General features: G+C 45.5%; 1 protein-coding gene across 1 annotated transcript in view; it reads left to right on the top strand.

Moving 5' to 3' along the window:
- The window catches only part of LOC139272692 (synaptosomal-associated protein 25), a 150506-nt gene that overhangs the window by 108544 nt on the left and 20122 nt on the right, over positions 1–21840 (top strand). The window contains exon 4 of the mRNA XM_070888779.1: positions 16599–16647. Coding sequence (XP_070744880.1) covers positions 16599–16647 — 49 coding nt within the window. The remainder of the gene's footprint in view (positions 1–16598; positions 16648–21840) is intronic.

Raw genomic sequence — 21840 nt, 5'->3', positions numbered from 1 at the left:
ACTGTAAATGGCTGAAAAATACATCTGTGACTTGGGAGCTGAGCGCAGTAATTTCCCTTTTACAGTTTTAAAATCCCTATTCTTATGTAAATAAAATGCACCATTTCTACACAATATTTAAAAATATTTATCATATTAAGGAAATATATTTAATATTTATTATATTAGGATGACTTTGGCAGCACATCCCAAATCCGCCACCTAGAATGAGAAGGGCAGCAGGCGCATGGGATCACCGCCACGTGCAAGTTCCCCTCCAAGTCACACACCATCCCTGACATATCACCGTTCCTTCATCGTCGCTGGGTCAAAATCCTGTAACTCCCTACCTAACAGCACTGTGGGAGTACCTTCACCACACGGACTGGAGCGGTTCAACAAGGCGGCTCACCACCAACTTCTCAAGGACAATTAGAGATGGCCAATAAATGCTGGCCTTGCAAGTGATGCTCATACCCATGGATGAATTTTTAAAAATTTGATTAAATATAACGGTACAGTCGACTATTGTTTTCCAAATTAAGTCCCGAATTTATTTTGGAATATTGAGGGTGGATTTACACAGCAAGTTTAGTATTAGTGTGAAGCAATGTCATTGTAACTCCAGAGTCAGGGCCTAACCTGACTGTGGAGTTAACAGAGTGAGAGACCCTGGACTTGCACTGATTTGGTTTGACGCTATTTCGCGCGTAATCCAGTATGGTGTCAAACCTGGTTTCATGTTGCCAATTCTGGTTGAACATTTTCCTGGAAAGATGTCATCACATGACCTCCTGCCTCCCACTGCCCCGCCCCACACTCCTGTCATTGGTCGCCCAACATGCCCATCCTCGTGGCACCACACCGACCCAGCCAATGGGAATGTGAACAGACTCTTCATTACCCGATTGGATGATTCTTGACTGCCAGTCAAACATCCTTTCTTCCCCATGTCCGATATTTTTATAACTAGCGAACAAAAGTGTTCAAAGAAATTTTTTAAAAAGCACTATTTGTTTGAACGTCCGAGTGATTTTTCTCCAGGGTTGCTTGGATTGATCTTTCATTCCTGGAGACTCCAGCGCAATCCTGGAGGGTTGGCAACCCAAAGCCAGTCCTTGATAGGACAGTTAAAGTTCCAGCCATGCAAAGCAAGCAGACTTCTGCCTTGGTAGAGCCCAATTGCAGCTAATGGTCTCAGATGCTTCTCCTAGATTGCCTTTGCACCTACACTGGCGGAAAGTTCATGTAACAATGACAGTGTACTTGGGGAATCATTACACACAGATAATGCAATATCTAAGTGCGAGACTTGTGTGTTTGACTTTGTGATTCTAACCTCATCAGATGCTAACATGCTGAGTGGCTGTCAGTCAAAGTATCAGCAGGCTCAGAGAGTTCCAGACAGCCTTTTATTTGAATTCTGTCCTCTGTGCAATTTCTTTGTATCTGGTTTAATCCAACAATGTCAAAGAGCAATCCAATTTGATGAAATAGATCGTGGGAAGGGTTCCGATTTTTCTATTGAGTCTAAGGCAGCAGATAAGGAACATCTTAGCACTCTTAAATATATTGCAGCTAAAATTAGAAACCTCATATAACAGGTGAGATTTTCCTGGATCTGCAGCCGGCACATTGTATTGCCTAGATGCAGTAATTATCAGAAAAACAGCACGACTATGAAGAAACCCATCCAATTTTCCATCAAGTAATTTAAGTGGAGAAAAAGTGTGCATAATTTAAATGGAGGAAAAGGAGGGGAGACAACAGAGAAACGAATATATTGTTCAAGGCTGTGACACTCATAATTTAAATACCATTCATCAATTCCTCACTTGTATAGTTTTATGATGCTAACTGCTTGGTGTGTAGTACAGCCTTTAAGTATTCCCAGTATTTTCTTGGTCTCCATAGCTCTGATATTTCACAAACCACCATCCCGGCACTTATACTGGGAGCGCACTTATTGGTGCTCTCCTGCTGCCGTATGTGAACCCAGGCCACCAGGGGCACATCTCGGGTGCCTGCCTTGTCCCACAGATCGGATAGTAATGCGCAACTTTCCTTTTTCTAAAGGGGGCTTCAGTTACGTAAATAAAACAACAATTCTCGGTGTTATGTATGGAGAACGAGTCAGACTGAACACTGTGAGCTCAAAGTAAAGTGTGACCTTAGTCTTTTATTGCAGATTTCCAGAGTGCCTCTCCAACCTGTGAGGCCTCCTTAAATACCTGTGCTCCCAAGGGATTATGGAATCCCTTGGGACTCCAGGGGATGAGCCTTCTGGTGGCTGTGCAGAGTATATACAAGTTTACATATATAACCCCCAAGTCAATAGTGTAACTATTTACAATGTGAGTCGATCTAGGGCGCTTCTTGCCCTGGTTGATCGTCTCGGTGTGAAAGCTGGTATTGGTGAGTCAATTGTTGGGCCCTCGCTGGACTGCTGTGCAGCTGGCCTTGCTGGGCTGCCTGGTGGGGTAGGTCCTGCAGAGCTGCTGCGGGTGATGGGTTTCTGCTTTGTGGTCAACCGTGGTGCCGGTTGCCACTGATGTATATGTTGGGGGGTCAAAGAAGGTAGGGTCCAAAGTGGGTTGCTCAGGATAGTCCGCGAATCTGAGTTTGATTTGGTTCAAGTGTTTCCGGTGAATGAGTCCATTTGAAAGTTTGACCCGAGACACTTTGCTCCCCTCTTTGGCCATGACACTGCCGGGAAGCCACTTGGGACCTTGTCCATAATTCAATACAAATACAGAATCATTGATTTCAATCTCGCGTGACACATTTGCACTATCATGGTATGTACTTTGTTGAAGCCACCTGCTCTCTACCTGTTCATGTAGATCAGGGTGAACTAACGACAGCCCTGTCTTAAGTGCTCTTTTCATGAGCAGTTCAGCAGGTGGGATCCCCGTGAGCGAATGGGGTCTCGTGCGGTAACTAAGCAGGACTTGGGATAGGCAAGTCTGCAGTAAGCCTTCCGTTACCTTCTTCAAGCCCTGCTTGATGGTTTGCACTGCTCTCTCTGCCTGGCCATTGGACGCTGGTTTAAATGGAGCAGATGTGACATGTTTGATACCGTTGCGGGTCATGAATTCTTTGAGCTCAGCACTGGTAAAACATGGCCTGTTGTCACTCACCAGGACATCGGGTAGGCCGTGTGTGGCAAACATGGCCCGCAGGCTTTCAGTAGTGGCAGCGGACATGCTTGCCGACATTATCACACATTCAATCCATTTGGAGTACGCATCTACAACCACAAGGAACATTTTTCCCAAGAACGGGCTTGCATTGTCGACATGTACCCTAGACCACGGTTTGGAGGGCCAAGACCATAAACTTAGCGACGCCTCCCTGCATTGCTTAACTGCGAGTATGTATTACATCTGTGCACACAGGACTCTAAGACCGCATCGATACCGGGTCACCACACGTGGGATCTGGCTATCGCTTTCATCATTTCGATGCCTGGGTGGGTACTGTGGCATCTCTGTCCTTCTTGGGAACCACTACACGATTTCCCCCACAGAAGGCAGTCTGCCTGTATAGACATCTCATCTTTGCGCCGCTGGAACGGCTTTACGCTTCCTGCATTTCCACTGCGACACTATACCAGCTCCCATGAAGCACATAGTTTTTGACTAGGTTCAATAAGTGGTCCTGGTTCGTCCAGGTTTTGATCTGCTGGGCAGTGACGGGTGATTGCTCACTCTCAAATGCTTCCATAACCATGGCTAAATCTGCGGGTTGTGCCATTTCCAGCCCCGTGATGGGCAATGGTAGCCTACTGAGAGCATCGGCACAGTTTTCTGTGCCTGGCCTGTGGCGGACGCCGTAGTTGTATGCGGACAACATGAGCACCCATCTCTGGATGCGGGCTGATGCATTCGTATTTATCCCCTTACTCTCGGAAAACAGGGATATAAGTGGCTTATGGTCAGTTTCCAATTCGAATTTTAGCCCAGATAGATATTGATGCATTTTCTTTACCCCATAGACACACGCTAACACTTTTTCAATCATGCTGTAGGCTCTCTCAGCCTTAGACAGACTCCTGGATGCATAAGCAACCAGTTGCAATTTCCCAAAATCATTAGCTTGTTGCAATACACACCCGATGCCATATGATGACGCATCACATGCTAGTACCAAACGCTTACAATGATCATACAACACAAGCAATTTGTTTGAGCATAACAACTTTCTAGCTTTTACAAAGGCATTTTCTTGGCTTTTACCCCATGCCCATCTGTCCCCTTTACGCAGTAAAATGTGCAGTGGTTCTAACAGTTTGCTGAGATCCGGTAAGAAGTTACCAAAGTAGATCAGAAGCCCCAGAAACGACCGCAGCTCCGTCATGTTCTGTGGCCTCGGTGCATTCTCGATTGCCTCCATCTTCGAATCGGTGGGCCGGATGCCGTCCGTCGCGATCCTCCTCCCCAGGAACTCCACTTCAGGTGCCAGGAAAACGCACTTTAAGCATTTTAACCTGAGCCCCATGCGGTTGAGTCGACTGAGAACCTCCTCCAGGTTCTGCAGATGCTCAACTGTGTCCCGACCTGTAACCAAGATGTCGTCCTGGAAGACCACGGTGCGCCGGACCGACATCAGTAAACTTTCCATGTTTCTCTGGAATATCAGCGCCGCTGATTGAATTCCAAATGGGCATCTGTTATAAATGAAAAGATCTTTGTGCGTGTTGATGCAGGGGAAGCCCTTTGATGATTCCTCCAGTTCCTGCGTCATGTAGGCTGAAGTCAAATCCAGCTTCGTGAACATCTTTCCTCCCGCCAGCGTTGCAAAGAGGTCGTCGGCCTTTGGTAGTAGTTGGTCCTGCAGGGAGAAACGATTGATAGTTACTTTGTAATCGCCACAGATTCTGACGGTGCCGTCTCCCTTGAGGACTGGGACAATAGGACTGGCCCACTCATTGAACTCGATCGGTGAGATGATGCCCTCTCTTTGCAACCGGTCTAGTTCGATCTCTACCCTTTCTCTCATCATGTACGGTACTGTTCTCGCCTTGTGATGGATGGGTCGCGCCCCCGGAATCAGGTGGATCTGCACTTTTGCTCCTTGGAATTTCCCGATGCCTAGTTCGAACAGCGATAGAACTTGTTTAAGACCTGGGCACACAAAGTGTCATCAACAGGCGATAGCGCTCGGACGTCATCCCAGTTCCAGCATGTCTTTCCCAGCCAGCTCCTCCCGAGTAGCATGGGACCATCGCCCAGTACCACCCAGAGTGGTAGCTTATGCACCGCTCCATCGTAGGAGACCTTTACGGTAGCACTGCCGATTACGGGAATCAGTTCCTTTGTGTAGGTTCTTAGTTTCGTGCGAATAGGAATTACGACTGGCCTTGAGGCCTTGCTGCACCGCAATTTCTCGAAAGTCTTTTTGCCCATGATGGACTGGCTCGCGCCTGTGTCCAGCTCCATCCCGTGACACCGGGACTCCATTTAGTTCAACATTCAGCATTATCGGGGGACAATTCATGGTGAATGTGTGCATTCCATGTACCTCTGCCTCCTCGGTCTGAGGCTCTGATTCGTCGTGATCCTCTGTGAATTTGTCCTCCTCTGCAACATGGTGGTTTGCAGGTTTAACAGGATATGCAGCTCGTCTGCACATACATTAGAGGTGTCCCATTGTTCCACAGCCCTTGCAAAGATAACATTTGAAGCGGCATGAATGGAAACGATGATCACCCCCGCACCGCCAACAGCCGCCTTGTTAATGGCCTTGCATTCATTACCCTTGATGTGGACTCTGAGACATTTGCGGACGTGCAGCTGCAGGTATGTGTGACCTGCCCTGTACGTTACAATTCGAAAACAATATCACTTTGTTCACAGTACTTGTAGCAGCACTTGTGTGCTGAGAGATTTGTTTAGTATTGTCACTGGTGGCAATGAATGCCTGGGCTATCGCTGTGGCCTTACTCAAGGTTGGGGTCTCTACAGTGAAAAGTTTGCGATGTATGGTTTTTTGGCCAATGCCAAGTACGAAAAAGTCTCTGGGCATGTGCTCCATATGTCCTTCAAATTCGCAATATTCTGCAAGGCGTCTTAGCTTGGCGATATAACTCGCCACTTCCTGGCCTTCAGACCTTATGTAGATATAGAACCGGTACCTCGCCATCAAAATGCTTTCCCTCAGATTCACATGCTCCCGGACTGGTGTGAACAAATCATCATACAATTTCTCCATGGGTTTCGCTGGAGTAAGCTGATTTTTCATGAGGCCATACGTTGGTGTCCCACAGACGGTGAGGAGGATCACCCTTCATTTGACAGCGCTGTCTTCCCCATCTAGCTCGTTGGCCACGAAGTATTGGTCGAGTCGCTCCACAACAGTTTCCCAATCATCTCCCTCCGAGAATTTCTCCAGGATGTCCACTGTTCTCTGCATCTTTGGGTTTGCTATTTGTATCTCATCGCCAGTTGTTATGTATAGAGAAAGAGTCAGACTGAACACTGTGAGCTCAAAGTAAAGTGTGACCGTAGTCTTTATTGCAGGTCTCCAGAGGGCCTCTCCAGCCTGTGAGGCCTCCTTAAGTAACTGTGCTCCCAAGGGATTATGGGATCCCTTGGGACTCCAGGGGATGAGCCCTCTGGTGGCTGTACAGAGTATATACAAGTTGACATATATAACACTCGAGAGCCCATCTCCACCCTCCAGCAGGCCGGTGAGTCCTCAGTGTAGCAGCCTACAACATTACGCTGGGTCCCTCTGAACCCTAGGATGCAGGAAGTCCCAGTTGAGGGAAGTTCTGCCCCATTCCAAGGCTTTCACGCATACTTGTAGTGCTCGCCGGGACCCAGCGTATCGGATCCGGCTCCTCCTACCCGGAGCGCTGCAAGGGCACTGGAATCTCATGGCCCATACATTTTCCTTTCCTGTTAGGGCCACTCATGCAGTTTCAATTGTGAGCTTTCAAATGAAAGCAATTTTATAAAGAAACGGGAATAATATCATCATTGTGTAAATTAGGTATTGAATACAGTATTGATTTGCTGCACAAGTGAAAACTAACTGACAAGTTGAAAGTAAAAGAAAACCATCTGTAGGAAATCAACAATCTTTATAGATTTGTTTTGAAGGCATTAGGAATCTGGAATGTCTTTTGAATGTACAGGGATTAGCAATCATTTCCAAACATGCGAGATAGGCAATGTCTACTTGTTCTGCAGAGTGTTCCTTCAAGGGAATTGATCAAGAGGCACACAATTGCTCAAAGGGTGTGAACCGACTTCACAGATTGTCAGGAACCTCATCTGTTTGTATGCTAAAATGCCAGCTGTCACCTAGAAAAATCAACATTTCTGTCACTTGTTGATGATTTACACTAAACTAGCATTTCAATAATTTATGAGTATGATAAGATGCGACTGCAAGGGGAGGATCTGGAATCACAGTATCAGTGCAAGGTGATTAAAGTCACAAGCAATGGGTGGGGGGTGATCTGTGGACTCAAAGGGAAACTTCAACATCACACAAACAAGGCTTGGATAGGGTTTGCACCTGGCTTCACAAGTGGCAAATACGTTTGCGATGGACAAATGCATGGTTAGAGATAATCATAGAAGGCACCTATACTCCATGGGTGGGCTAGACCTTGCCAAGAGGCATGTTGAAAGAGATTTAGCCGTGCTGGTTGACTCATTGTTCACCATGTTTAAACAGCATGAGGTGACAATAAACAGAGCAAATAGGATTCTGGGTTATGCTTCCAAATCAGCTGCGTTCAAATTAAAGAGCTGTGAGGAAAGCCATTGTTTCAGGTTTACTTTCTGTATCCTATTCAGTATTTTATATACCTCTCTATAATAAGATGCCCTCTGAATGGTCTCCTTTTGAAGAGAGTACCTTATATAAAACACTTAATGGGATACAGGAATTAAACCTGAATCAATACTTTGAGATATGCCAAGAGGCTACGAGTTCAGAGTTCTGAAGGTAAAATATAGGACAGACGTTATGGGGCCGAAATTCAGCAGCGCAAGAAAGCTGACACACCTATCATTTTTTCTTTGTACTTACTGCACGGATCCTTGATGCGATCGGAATGAGCCATTTTCAGGACTTTGACATTTTTTTCAAAGTCCCAGAGGTAATGTGTCATAATTGGGGCAGGCCATAGACTCAAAGCCAGGCTGAGTGGCGGAATATAGGTCGGACCGGATCACGGCTTGCATGTCGTCGTGGAGCAGGTGGAGGATGGTGACGAACTTTTGGGGGCAGCCAAAACGGAGGAGGACGCTCCATAGTCCCTCACGGTTGACAGTGTCAAAGGCCTTTGTAAGGTCAAAGAAGGCCATGTACAGGGTTGGTGCTGTTCCCTGCATTTTTCTTGCAGCTGTTGCGCTGTAAAAATCATGTTCGTTGTATCCTGTAGAGGACAAAATCCACACAGTGACTCCGGGAGGAGCTCCTCAGCCACAGGAAGAAGATGGTTGGGGAGGATTCTAGCAATGACGTTCCCAGTGGCTGATAACAGGGAGATTCCTCTGTAGTTGCCGCAGTCGGACTTGCCCCCTTTATTAAAGATGGTCCTTGATGAAATGAAACATCCCCACTGACACCTGGGAGTCTCTGGCCAAAGACCGCCCTAATTGGAAGAGGAGCATCCGGGAGTGCGCTGAGCACTTCAAGTCTCACCGCCGAGAGCATGCAGAAACCAAGCTCAGGCAGCAGAAGGAGCATGCGGCAAACCAGTCCCAACCACCCTTTCCTTCAACGACTTCGAGGGATGATGATGATGATGAGGTCGGACCGGGACTCCGCCGCTGTCAATCAGCGGTGGAGTGATGGTGATGTCACAGCGTGTGTGCGTCACCACGCTCTCTCCCTTCCATTAAACGGCAGAGATTCTGTCATTTTTTATCTTCAGCCACTGGGCCACCAGTGAGGGTTTCGGGGGGGGCAATATTACATGGCGGCCGCGGCAGTGGGCCCTCCCCTTGAGGGGCCGCCGTGCTGCTGGGCCACACACAGTCTCCAGAGGGTGCACAGACAGAAAAACCTGTCGGGGGCGCCACGCGGCGGGGAATTGATTTCTGTAGCTGAATATTGGTCGGAAGATTCTTAAGATAAGGGAGAGCGGTGATGCGCATTCCGATGACGCGCTTTCGGCAATCATCAGAATCTGGCAGTATCGGGTCCAGGCCAAAAAATCCCCGACCTGAATTTGGGTCGGGTCAGCCTGTTGACACCAAAGAGGCAGCCACTGGATTCCCATGCATGGTCACCGCTAACGGACAGTATTGGGTATTTCTTAGACCCTGAATTTCACCCCCCCCCCCACATGTCTTGGAGACAGAGAATGATCAATAGCTGCAATGGATTTGCAGAGAGGGAGTACAAGCGCAGGGCACTGCACTCATTTAAGGCAAACAATTGAATGCTGTAATGAGAAGCTAGCGCGAGTGGTCATGATAAGATCGGATGGGCTGTGGAGCATCTAGACCTGTATTGTGATCTCTTAAAGTGTATACATGCTTTCAGTGGGCATATTTAGGTTATAGAATCATATAATAGTACAGCACAGAAGGAGGCCATTCAGCCCATCGCGTCGGCATTGGCTCTTTCAAAGACAAATCCAGTTAATCCCACTAACCCGCTCTTTCCCCATATCCCTGCAATTTCTTCTCCCTCAAGTATTTATCCAATTCCCATTTGAAGGCTACTATTGAATCTGTATCCACCACCCTATCAGGCAGTGCATTCCAAATCCTAACCACTCATTGCGTAAAATAGGTTTTCCTCATGTCGCCTCTGGTTCTTTTGCCAATCACCTTTAATCTGTGCATTCCTGTTATCGACCCTCCAGCCATTGGAAACAATTCCTCTTTATTTACTCTATCTAAACCCTTCATGATTTTAAACACCTCTATCAAATCTCCTCTTAGCCCTCTCTGCTCCAAGGAGAACAACCCCAGTTTCTCCAATCTATCTACGTAACTGTAATCCCGCATTGCTGAAACCATTCTAGTAAATCTCTTCTGTACCCTCTCCAAACTCTTCACATCCTTCCTAAAGTGTGGTGCCCAGAATTGGACACAATAGCCCAGGTTATATTGAGGCAGCTGTGTATTCCTTTTTAACTGTTAACAGATATACCCCTTCTTCAGCTAACTTGTTTCCTTCAACTATGAGTGAATTAAGTAGCTGTTAATGTCTACCTCAGAGTCCAAACTGGAAAATGTGATCATAAATGTCTACAGGTTACTTGAACTGGACAGTATACACCCCAGATTCCTCAATGGAAGGCGGAAGGAAATACAAAAAAGACACTGGGTAATATTTATAAAACTTCATAAATGGAGGAATTATTCCAAGGAACTGGAGGATGCTGGGTGTTATCTGAATGTTCTAAAATAGAGGGCTCAAATTTCCCCAGGAGTTGCCCCAATTTTTTTGGAATAAGTAGCTTTTTTTGGAGTAACTTAAAAATGCAAATTTCCCCATTTAACTTGCTCCAGTGTAAGTCAGTTAGTTAGGTTTTTTTCTAGTTTAGTTTGTTCTCTCTAAAAGGGGGCATGACAAGCCACTTACGCCTCTTCTGGCCATAGAAGCAAATTTGGCCAGCTGAAAGTTACTCCAAACTAACTTAGGCCAGTGTATGTGGCCACTTTTGGAGGCACAGAAAAACCTTACCTACATTTAAGAAATCAGCGCAGGTAGCCAGAGATGGGGGTTCGGGGGGGGAAGGGGGTGGTGTGGGGGGGTTTGGGAGGGAGGTGAATCAGAGGATTCTAAAGCACTAAAGACCTTCACAACACCAGCACAACATCACAACATCTTCAGCGCAACATCTTCACAACATCATCAAAAATAAATAAAAGATAAATCAGCTACTGAAAATAGAGCAGTCCTGCCTTGCCGACTGCAGAACGCACAACTGCCAACACTCTTAGATTTACACATGAACAATGGCCCCTTGGGCAAGGTGTAGGAGGATGACCAAAGCCGATTGAACTTTACTACAGCGATGAGACAATACCTTCAGCAGAGGAGGCGGAGAAGAAGATTCATTGAAAGTGAAAGAGAAGTCGGAAAATAATAAAAATGCACGAATGGTGGTGATAAATGGAAAAGCTCTAGGTAGATCTGTGGACCTATTAGAGCTTTTCAAGAATCTATCCTGCTGTTCATATGGAGGAGGTACTTGTTATGCAATATGATCAGATTAACTATAACACTAAGCGAAGTGGCCTGAAAATGGGGTTAAGACAAATTGATTGAATTCAAAAGGATATTGACCAATTAAGTGAACGAGATAAGTTGTGCCTGATGGATTTTGGTATATATAAATGTAAGGGTACATACATTAAAATGAGAAAAGTGACATTTATGCACCAGGACTATATGGTGTTTAACAAAAGAAAAGTATTTGAGTGAAATTTAATGAATAATTATTGAAGAAGAGTAAATTAACGGGAAGCCTTTATTTGTAAAACTGATCAAATACTGGTATCCAACTCATCCATCATCGTGTCAGCCGTGGTTCAGTGGGTAGCACACTTGCCTCAGAGTCAGAAGGTTCTAGGTTCAACTCCCACTCCAGGAACTTGAGCACACAAATCTAGGCTGACACTCTGCTGAGGGAGTGCTGCACTGTTGGAGGAGACATCTTTCAGATGATATGTTAAACCAAGGCCCTGTTGCTCTCTCAAGTGGACATAAAGGGTCCTGTGGCACTATTGAGAAGGAGAGAAGGAGAGTTATCCAGGGTGTCCTGGCCAATATTTATTCCTCAATCAACATAGCAAAAACAGATTATCTGATCATTATCACATTGCTGTTTGTGGGAGCTTGCTGTGTGCAAATTGACTGCTGCGTTTACCAAATTACAACAGTGACTACACTCCAAAAGTACTTCATTGGCTGTAAAGCGCTTTGCGATGTCTGGTGGTCATGAAAGTCCTTCTTTATCTGGGAAAGTACATTTGTAACATTGTGTACAGTTTTGGCACAAGCTATTGTAAAACAGAAAAATGATGCATTAGTGAGAGTTCAGAGGGCAACAGGACGATTCCAGCAATTAGGGCTTGAAGTTCTAATTATAATAGAGTCAAACTTGTTTACAAAGCAGAAAATCATATTGAGAGAAGACAATAAACAACAACAACTTACATTTTAGAGTGCCTTTAATGTAGTAAAACATCCCAAGGTGCTTAACAAGAGCGATATCTATAAAATCATTTTTGACACCAAGCCACAGAAGGAGATATCAGGACAGGTGACCAATAACTTGGTCAAAGAGGTAGATTTTAAGGAGCATCTTAAAACAAGAGAGAGGTAGAGAGATGGAGAAGTTTAGGGAGGGAATTCCAGAGTTTAGGGCCTCGGCAGCTGAAAGCACAGCTGCCAATGGTGGAGCAATTAAATTTGGGGATGCTCAAGAGGCCAGAATTGGAGGAGTGCAGAGATCTTGAAGACTTGTAGTACTGGAGGAGGTTACAGAGATATAGAGAGGGGCAAGGCCATGGAGGGATTTGAAAACAATAAACAAAGTGGGTTATTTTGGTGAAAGGGGGAAAACAGGCACTAAATGGGTGCTGTGCTAATAAGAAACGCCGGTTTGAAAGTCCGGTTTTAGCATGCAATTTCATTCCTAATTGCTGTTGACCATAATTTGAACTTGACTGGAGGTTCTAAACCAGCGTCACCTGCAGATTTAGCACTGAAGCACCAATTAGAAACAATTTTTGTGGAGCAATGTATGTGGACTCCACGTACCCACTTCCACTAAAGGTGTGGAGTGGGCTGGCTGAAACACAATGACAGGTTTCAGGATAGCTCAGGGACTGAGTGAGAGGGAGCACAGGTTCTCAGACATGGCACTGGAGGTCCTGGTGGAGGAGGTCTAGAGGAGGAGGGAAGTCTGATACCCACGGGGGGAAGGACCCTACCTCGCCCTCCTGTCCCTCCTGTCCCTCTCTCCTGCAGCAGCTGATGCTGCTCTGCCTGGCCTCATGTGCTCCTCCTATTCCTTCTGTAGACCAAGGAGGACCCCAAGCAAGATGCCGATGACCAAACACTCCCTTTCTCCTGGTGACTCCTATAAGGTGTCCAATAAGGTAGAGTAGCACAGCACTCATTCTTTTTAATTGAAATCCTCAGAGAATTTCCAGAATAAATGTTGACAGAAAGCTGGTGAAGTCTTGACAAAGAGTCCCAGAAAGTCTCCCGATGTGTTTCAAAAGTGCTCTTCAAACCTCCAACAGCAAATGAACAGTAAAAAGTGATATATCTTTAGGGATCGCTCAAAATCCTCAGCAATGACTAGTTTACTCCCAGTCAGCCAGTCGCTGTTTGGAGAGGGGGTTAGGACAAGCGCGAGCCACCAAAATCCTGTGCAGCCTCCTTAATGAGTGCTAGCAGGCAACTTAAGTAGCAATCAGCTGCTTAGCAATCCTCTGAGCAGTCGTTCCTAGTGCAAGCTTCAACTCCTTTACCAAGATGGCATCTTGCGCGAAACATGGGCTAAACTGGCCTTTCAGTTTAAGACCCCACCTTCGCCACCTCAGAGGCTCTTTAGCACCTAAAGTATCTGGGGAAAATCACCCCCTAAGTTTTTAAACATTGAGCACATAATAGTCTTAATATGTACCATTTGATTCTGTGCAGTTGATTTTAATTTGTTTAGGAGCATTCATTTTAATTTTTGCCAGCAACAAAGCTTTCTGCAATCAGGTCACGTGATTCGAATTAAACTTCAGTGCTCTCAGATTTTATTTTAATGCAGCATATTAAATGATCTAAAATATTGCCTACTATTATATAGTTTTAAATATCTGTACCAAAAAGATGAGGCAAATGAATTAACATTGCAGGTCCTCACTACTCAATTGCTGTAAAAAACAATATTCAAAATCATGAAGGTTTTGATACAGCAAATAATGAGAAACTGTTTCCATGGCAGAAGGTTCGGTAATCACATGACACAGATTAAGATGGTTGGCAAAAGACCCAGAGGTGAGATGAGGAGAATTTTTTTACACAGCCTGTAATTACGATCTGGAATGCACTGCCTGAAAGGGCGATAGATTCAGATTCAATATAACTTTCAAAAGGGAATTGAATACATACTTGAAGGGAAGAAAATTGCAGGGCTATGTGGATAGGGCAAGGGAGTGGGACAAATTGGATAGCTCTTTCAAAGAGCTGGCACAGGCATGATGGGCCGAATAGTCTCCTTCTGTGCTGTAAAACTCTATGGGCTAGAATTTGCACGAGTTCAACACCCGGTTTCTCGGCGGTATTGGTCGTTTTGGGCGAGAACTCGGTTGGCGAAAAATTCCCCAGATGAGGCACGCCGGCGGTTTCGAAGTCCCGCTGGGGAATGGACCACCGGTGTGCACTGTCCAAAGATCGTCCTGGCTGAGCGGGGACCCGTAGGTCAGTATAAAAAAAAAAATTTAACCACCCACGAGGATCAGCGGAGCTGGGCGGTAGGTAAGTAGGTGTGCAAGAAAAAGGTAAGTGATTTGTTTTTTACTATTTATTTTCAAAATCTGTTAGGGTGATTTAATTTAAATGTGTGATGGGAATTTTTTTTACATTTTTTTTAGTTACGTTTTTTGAAAAATTATTTTTATTCTTTTTCTTGAGTTAGGCCTCGGGGTAAATTTTTTTAAATTTTTTAATTTATCGCCCATTTTCTTTAGGCACTGCCCAATCGAGCCAAAATTGCACTTTTTCGCCAAGATTGGGGATGCAAGGCCCATATTTTTCGCCCAGCGGATTTAAAAAAAAAATTTTCAGGAAGTTTTCACCGGCGGTAATCTTCCCAGCCTTAGCAGTTTTTTGGGCGGCAATTGGTTGCTGCCGGGCTTTGGGGAAATTCTAGCCCACTGATTCTATGATGCCAAATTGCTTCACGAAATGTTAACTGTTACTCGACATATATTTTAAATTGTGAAGTGAATTAGATGACAGTTTAGGGATCATTTCCAGTAGCATCCTTCTCTATTCCAGCACAGCTTTAACACTTCAATAGAATTCAAACTTCATAATTGCGTGAGCAAGCCTGATTTTTGTCAACTTCTGCGCAGGGTTGCTTGTGTATTCCCATGTGAAATGCTACGGGAGATGTACTGATGTCCTTAGAGATGTCCACAAGGGATTCATTGACATTTTGAATCATCTGATGCAGAAGTGAAGATAAAATAATGATAATGTTTCCACGATACCCGCAATGAAAGGACACAAATTTAAGATGATCACAGAAAGAAATTAAGGGAACATTAGAATCTGTAATTCAGCACTGCAAGCTATTGTTGAGCAAATTTAAATAGATTCTTTTAAAAGAGAAAGAAATAATTGCTTGAAATGGAGGACTATTACAGGATATAGGGGAGTAATCAGGGGAATCGGATTAGATTGTGGAGAAAAACACTGACGTAGATTGATGAACCACATGGCCTGTTTCTGTGCTGTAACATTCTGTCTTCGGGCCTGATTTAAATGCCGCTAGCAATCTGTGGCCACCAATTGGTGCTCTGCTGTAGCTCATTGACCAGGGAGAGCGGGAAATCGTCCGTGTCCCGCGCTGAGCCAGCCAGCAGGTCGGTCAAGTCTGGGGGGTTGGCGGGGGATACAATTCCGGGTGTGCGGTGGGGAGGGGAGGGGGGGGGTGATGGGACCCTCGAACATGCTGGCAGTGGGCTGGAATTTTATTTGTGGGCCCAGGTGAAGCCCATATAAATAAAAACTGAAGATTTCCTGGGCCTATTTTTGAGCAGCCTCCAGCAGTCCCTTTAAGGATCGCAGGTTAGGCTGCTCAAAGTCGAGTACATCTCGACAGGGTACATGACTCATACTCCAACCTTTTATATCTGAAATTCACATTCAGGATCCTGTAACCAGTGTAAGGTCCCCGTTTGCATATTTAAAGAGCCTGTTTCAAGGGGCACCCTAGTCGACTAAAAGTCGCCCGACCCAATATTGCTGTTCAGTGCAGTTTGAATGCGTCAGATCATGACGTGAAATTCGCAGATCTAATGCTGATTTTACACTGGAGACACAGGTGGCCATGAGTCCCACAGAGCATTATTTCCATAATGCTACAAATAGTATTGCTGTTATGTTTTAAATATATATGTTGGAAATCTATCTATAACTTATTTTGATTCTCATTAACACAAAATTATAACTAACATAATCCCAAGAGTTTCAAAATGTCTAGTTTTTCCTTAGTTTATCTTTCAAAATTGATACCAGCTTACTAATTATAAGATTAATTACATGGATATTTACGATCTCTATGACCAGAAATTGTTACTGTTGAGATTACAGCTTTATCAATCTTTCCATTAGTTCATTCAGTGTAAGTTTGGTAACATAATTATAAAGTCATAATCAGAGCGACTACATCACAAATCTCTTTCAGACTTGACAAGACAAGACTTCATTACTGTAGTTAAGTATCGATACTGTAGCATTAAATACATTATAATATGGCATGCCTTCACCATTGATTTCAGTGTTTAAACCACAAACTCTGCTTTTTAATCTTGATCTTTTGGCATTCTGAAACATTTTTGTTGGCTAACTGATTTTCTCTTTCTATCCTTCCCTCCACCTTGTTCCAATTATTCGGAGACTAGAGTAAGGATGCTGGTATCAGGACTTTGGTTATGTTGGATGAACAAGGAGGTAAGCTTGAAATGTTTCAACTTGTGATTAATCGTGCAATAGGTCTTTGAAATGTGTTTTGAATTTTCTTGAAATCTGTAAAGCATTTATTTTTTTAAATGACAAACTATTTGGGGTGGTAATTTTAACTTGGTGCAAAAGTGTAATGAAAAGCGGGAGAGATGCAAAACAGGCTGTCAATTCACTATTGCCTGTTCTACACTATTGCAAAAAGTCAAAATTACCCCCTTGAATTCTAAACCATGCATCTGTAGATCATACAATGAGGCGTTCTGTGTGGTACAAGTTGTTAGGCTGTGTTGCCAATACTAATAAAGTTATTGACACAGTGAGGGTTCTCCAACTTGTCCGAAATAACTTTGGCAATTAGCCTGTGGGAAGAACGTCATTATTTCTGGGAAATTCCGTAGCTTTTCCGCCGATTGGAAGAACCCCTGCACAAGTTCACTCCCTGTCCTTCGCAAGGTGCAGGAAAAGGGGGTGAGTGTCAAATTTTCCAGGAGGTCTCTCCCATTTGAAACCTTAATAATCCACTGCTATAGGGACATACCAAGGGGGAGTCTGCACTTCAAATCAGTCATGCCAGGTCATTCTCAGGAAACTTCAAACTATTGGGCTCCACACTGTAAGAAGGATATTGAGGCTTTAGATTTCAAAATTCTCAATTTCAAAATTCTCATCCTTGTTTTCAAATCCCCCATGGCCTCACCCCTCCATATCTCTGTAATCCCCTCCAGCCCCACAACCCCCCAAGATATCTGTGCTCCTCTAATTCAGCCCTCTTGAGCATCCCTGATTATAATCACTCAACCATTGATGGCCGTGCCCCCTGTTGTCCAGGCCCTAAGCTCCAGAATGTCCTGCCCAAACCTCTCCGCCTCTCTACCTCTCTTTCCTCCTTCAAGATGCTCTTTAAAACCTACCTTTTTGACCAAGCTTTTGGTCACCTGCCCTAATTTCACCTTTGCAGCTCGATGTCAAATTTTTTATCTCATAATACTCCTGTGAGATGCCTTGGGACATTTCACTACGTTAAAGGCGCTATATAAATACAAGTTGTTGTTAAATTACATTACAGATTCATTAGTATGAAGAAATGCAAATATATGAGGAAAAGGCTTGAACATTTTTTTGTTAACACAACGCCGATCATGGGGCAATATGATTGGAGTGTTTCAAATTATGAAAAGGTAGGGCAGGATAGATAGAAGCAGACGGTTCCCAGCAGCAGAGGCGTCTAGAGTGAGGGGTCTAGAATGAGGGGCCATAGATACAAGAATAAGGGGGTCGATGTTAATTTTACCCACCTGGTGAAAACTATGCAGGTGGGCAGTTAAAAAGCAGTTGCTCAAATCCTGACCCTTTTGCGCCATTTTGGATTTTAACCTATATGGTTCTGCAGGGGGCTGAGGTGATCGCCTAAAGCTGGTGGGGCCTCATTAATTTAAACAAGTCAGGGTAATTTAAATCAATGAGATTCTGATTACATTTTAACTGGGGAAGTCGGAGTGGCTTTCCTGCTTATAGTTGGTAATTGCAATATCCACATCAACCCTTCTTGCTCTCTCTCTCTCTCTCTTCTGAGTTTGCTGTCCTTCTGTCCTGTCTAAATTGTTCCATCCATATAAAGTCCCTTACCCATGATAACAGTCACTTACTCAATCTCACCATCTACCATGGCCTCTCTACTCTCATAGAAACATAGAAACATAGAAAATAGGTGCAGGATCAGGCCATTCAGCCCTTCTAGCCTGCACCGCCATTCAATGAGTTCATGGCTGAACATGAAACTTCAGTACCCCCTTCCTGCTTTCACGCCATACCCCTTGATCCCCCGAGTAGTAAGGACTTCATCTAACTCCCTTTTGAATATATTTAGTGAATTGGCCTCAACTACTTCCTGTGGTAGAGAATTCCACAGGTTCACCACTCTCTGGGTGAAGAAGTTTCTCCTTATCTCGGTCCTAAATGGCTTACCCCTTATCCTTAGACTGTGACCCCTGGTTCTGGACTTCCCCAACATTGGGAACATTCTTCCTGCATCCAACCTGTCCAAACCCATCAGAATTTTAAACGTTTCTATGAGGTCCCCTCTCACTCTTCTGAACTCCAGTGAATACAAGCCCAGTTGATCCAGTCTTTCTTGATAGGTCAGTCCCACCATCCCGGGAATCAGTCTGGTGAATCTTCGCTGCATTCCCTCAATAGCAAGAATGTCCTTCCTCAAGTTAGGAGACCAAAACTGTACACAATACTCCAGGTGTGGCCTCATCAAGGCCCTGTACAACTGTAGCAACACCTCCCTGCCCCTGTACTCAAATCCCCTCGCTATGAAGGCCAACATGCCATTTGCTTTCTTAACCGCCTGCTGTACCTGCATGCCAACCTTCAATGACTGATGTACCATGACACCCAGGTCTCGTTGCACCTTCCCTTTTCCTAATCTGTCACCATTCAGATAATAGTCTGTCTCTCTGTTTTTACCACCAAAGTGGATAACCTCACATTTATCCACATTATACTTCATCTGCCACGCATTTGCCCACTCACCTAACCTATCCAAGTCACTCTGTAGCCTCATAGCATCCTCCTCGCAGCTCACACTGCCACCCAACTTAGTGTCATCCGCAAATTTGTAGATACTACATTTAATCCCCTCGTCTAAATCATTAATGTACAATGTAAACAGCTGGGGCCCCAGCACAGAACCTTGCGGTACCACACTAGTCACTGCCTGCCATTCCGAAAAGTACCCATTTACTCCTACTCTTTGCTTCATGGTCTTGATCACTCTGCATCTACCCTGTCAAGCCCCCTCAGAGTCTTATATGTTTCAATTAAATCACCTCTCATTCTTCTAAACTCCAATGAGTATAGGCCCAACCTGCTCAACCTTTCTTCATAAGACACCACCTCATCTCAGGAAACAACTTCATGCGCAAGCCAGACTCGGCCAACGGGGCACATGGCAGCATGGCGGGTACTGACTGGGGGTGGGGGGGCAACGGGTGAGAAGTGGAAATGCTTTGAGTGGAGTCCTCACTTCCATGTCCCCTTTTGCCCTCTCATAGGCCAGCCGCACTTCACTGCTAGCACTTTGGTGCAGATCAGTGCAGCACTGTAAGGTCAAGGTTAAGGTTTGAGCCAGCCGATTTAAGATAGCAGACATGTTGGCATCCAGAGTATGCAGGTCCGTGGTTAAGGTGTGCATGAACTCATTTGATTGCCGTGTTTGATGTTCCATGGAGTTGGCCACTCTATCCATGCAAGAAGACATTGTCACAATGCCCTACGCCATCAACACACTCATGCTTGAGGCGGACTCCTTCATTCTCTCTGCAATCATGGTCAGTGTGCTTGGAAGGCCTGTCAGTGCATCACACATTCTTTGCTGCTCCTCAATGATTCTCCTTTTCATCAACGACCCCCAGGGTACAGCATCTGTGTCCAGCTGAGTAGAGCTTGCAGAGGGCTGTGCCCTCCGACACAGACTCTCCACTGCTGTCCCTGTCTCCACCATTGCTCTTGCTCACTTGTGAAGTGTGAGTCACCAGGTGAAAACCCAACTATCTGTCTAACTGGTCCCACCGAAGTGCGAGCTGGTGCATGGTAAGCATGAGTCCTGTGACGGTGCACCCTTAGATAAAATAAGTTCCCCTTAGGATTCATCGCGAGGTCCATGAACTCCTGCTGCACATGTGAAGGCCCTGTCTGAGAGAAAAGATACGAATTAGTATTGGCACGGTAAGTAGGTTATCATTATGAAGATGATCATATTTCACTCGCTGTTGAAACCAAGTCAACATGACTGAGTGCTGTATGACATGTGGATCGCTGACGTTTAATTCTGTCACCAGGTCGCAGGGAGGTCCCTGTCTCCGATGGGCACCACTGATCTCCAGCGCTTCCTCCTCTGCAGTTGTTGGGAAATCTGTGGAGGACCACGTCTGGTTCTCTTCCTCCCCCTAGTGGTCGGTGCTCTCTTCTTCTGCAATGGGGGGAATGAACAGACCTATGGGTGACTTATGGCATTTGTTCATCTGATGGATGCAGTGCATTTGGTCAGGGGTGAAGGAGTTGGTCTTGCCAGAATTGAAATGAAAATAGTACCATTTAGAAAAGCAAATCTAGTCCAGCACCAAGCACCCACAACAATGAAACCAAATGTATGAAACTGTAACACCCCATCACTCAGGACTGCAAATAGGGCTCTGAACCCAATAGTGTCATTGACACCCAGTGAGCAAGCCTTGAGGCAAAAAGGAGGAATGTGCCAGATGAATTATCATGCAGTATGCAAAATAGGAATAATTTAAGGCAGTAACTCCAATCTACAGCCGTTGAATATTTTCATGAAACTATATTAGTCATGAGCCTAACTTAAAGAAGGTACTTGATCCTAGGAATGAGTAAGGCAGAGCTGTTGTTTTTTGATATGGCATTGTTGGGCCATATTTTCCTCATTTTTCAAAACTGGTAAAATACTTTTGGGGGGGGGAATTTCCCTCTGCCCCATTCTGGGCGGATAATTGGAATTATTTGAAATATTACCGCCCGGCGGGAGTCGGGGGAAAGAGCCGGGAAATTGGGCTCTTTAAATTAAAAAATGCCTCCCAGCGCTTTCGGGCGCTTTTGGAGACGGTAGCCTGGTGGGAGCGGGGTGGGAGTGGGGCGGGAGCACGGTGGGATTGGGGCGGGAGTGCAATGGGACCGGGGCAGGAGTGGGGCGGTGTTCCTCAGCGTGACGTGGACATGCCCCGTCGCGCGGATGCGTCGCAAAGTCCCTCCCCATCACTTAAAGGAGAGGGACGCTGCGAGGCCCAGTGAGGCCTCCATGGCACCAACTGGGCCATCAAGGAGGGGTTCGGCAGGGCCAGCGGCCTGGCACCCAAGAGTCGGCTGACACTTAAAACAAAATGGCGGTAGCGGTACGCCTTCCTCTTTAAAGGCGGCCGCAGAGCCCAGCCACCGGCAGCTTTGTGCCCTGCAAACCTGTCGACGGCACTGACTGATGCCAACTGTGCTCCCGCGGGGCAATTTCCCCCGCAGGGCACAAAAACGGTCGGCGCAGTGCAGGACAGGAAAGATGGAGCGCGGCGGAAACCCATTTCCGTTGCACCCGCCACCTGCTCCCGGGCGGAAAGGCCTTACCACCCCGTTACTGCCTCTGAGAGGGCCTTAACTAAAGTGCCA

This window comes from Pristiophorus japonicus, chromosome 9, assembly GCF_044704955.1.
Source record: "Pristiophorus japonicus isolate sPriJap1 chromosome 9, sPriJap1.hap1, whole genome shotgun sequence".
Lineage (NCBI taxonomy): Eukaryota > Metazoa > Chordata > Chondrichthyes > Pristiophoridae > Pristiophorus > Pristiophorus japonicus.
Note: the sequence above shows the minus strand (reverse complement) of the source record. Positions and strands in the feature narration are given on the sequence as shown.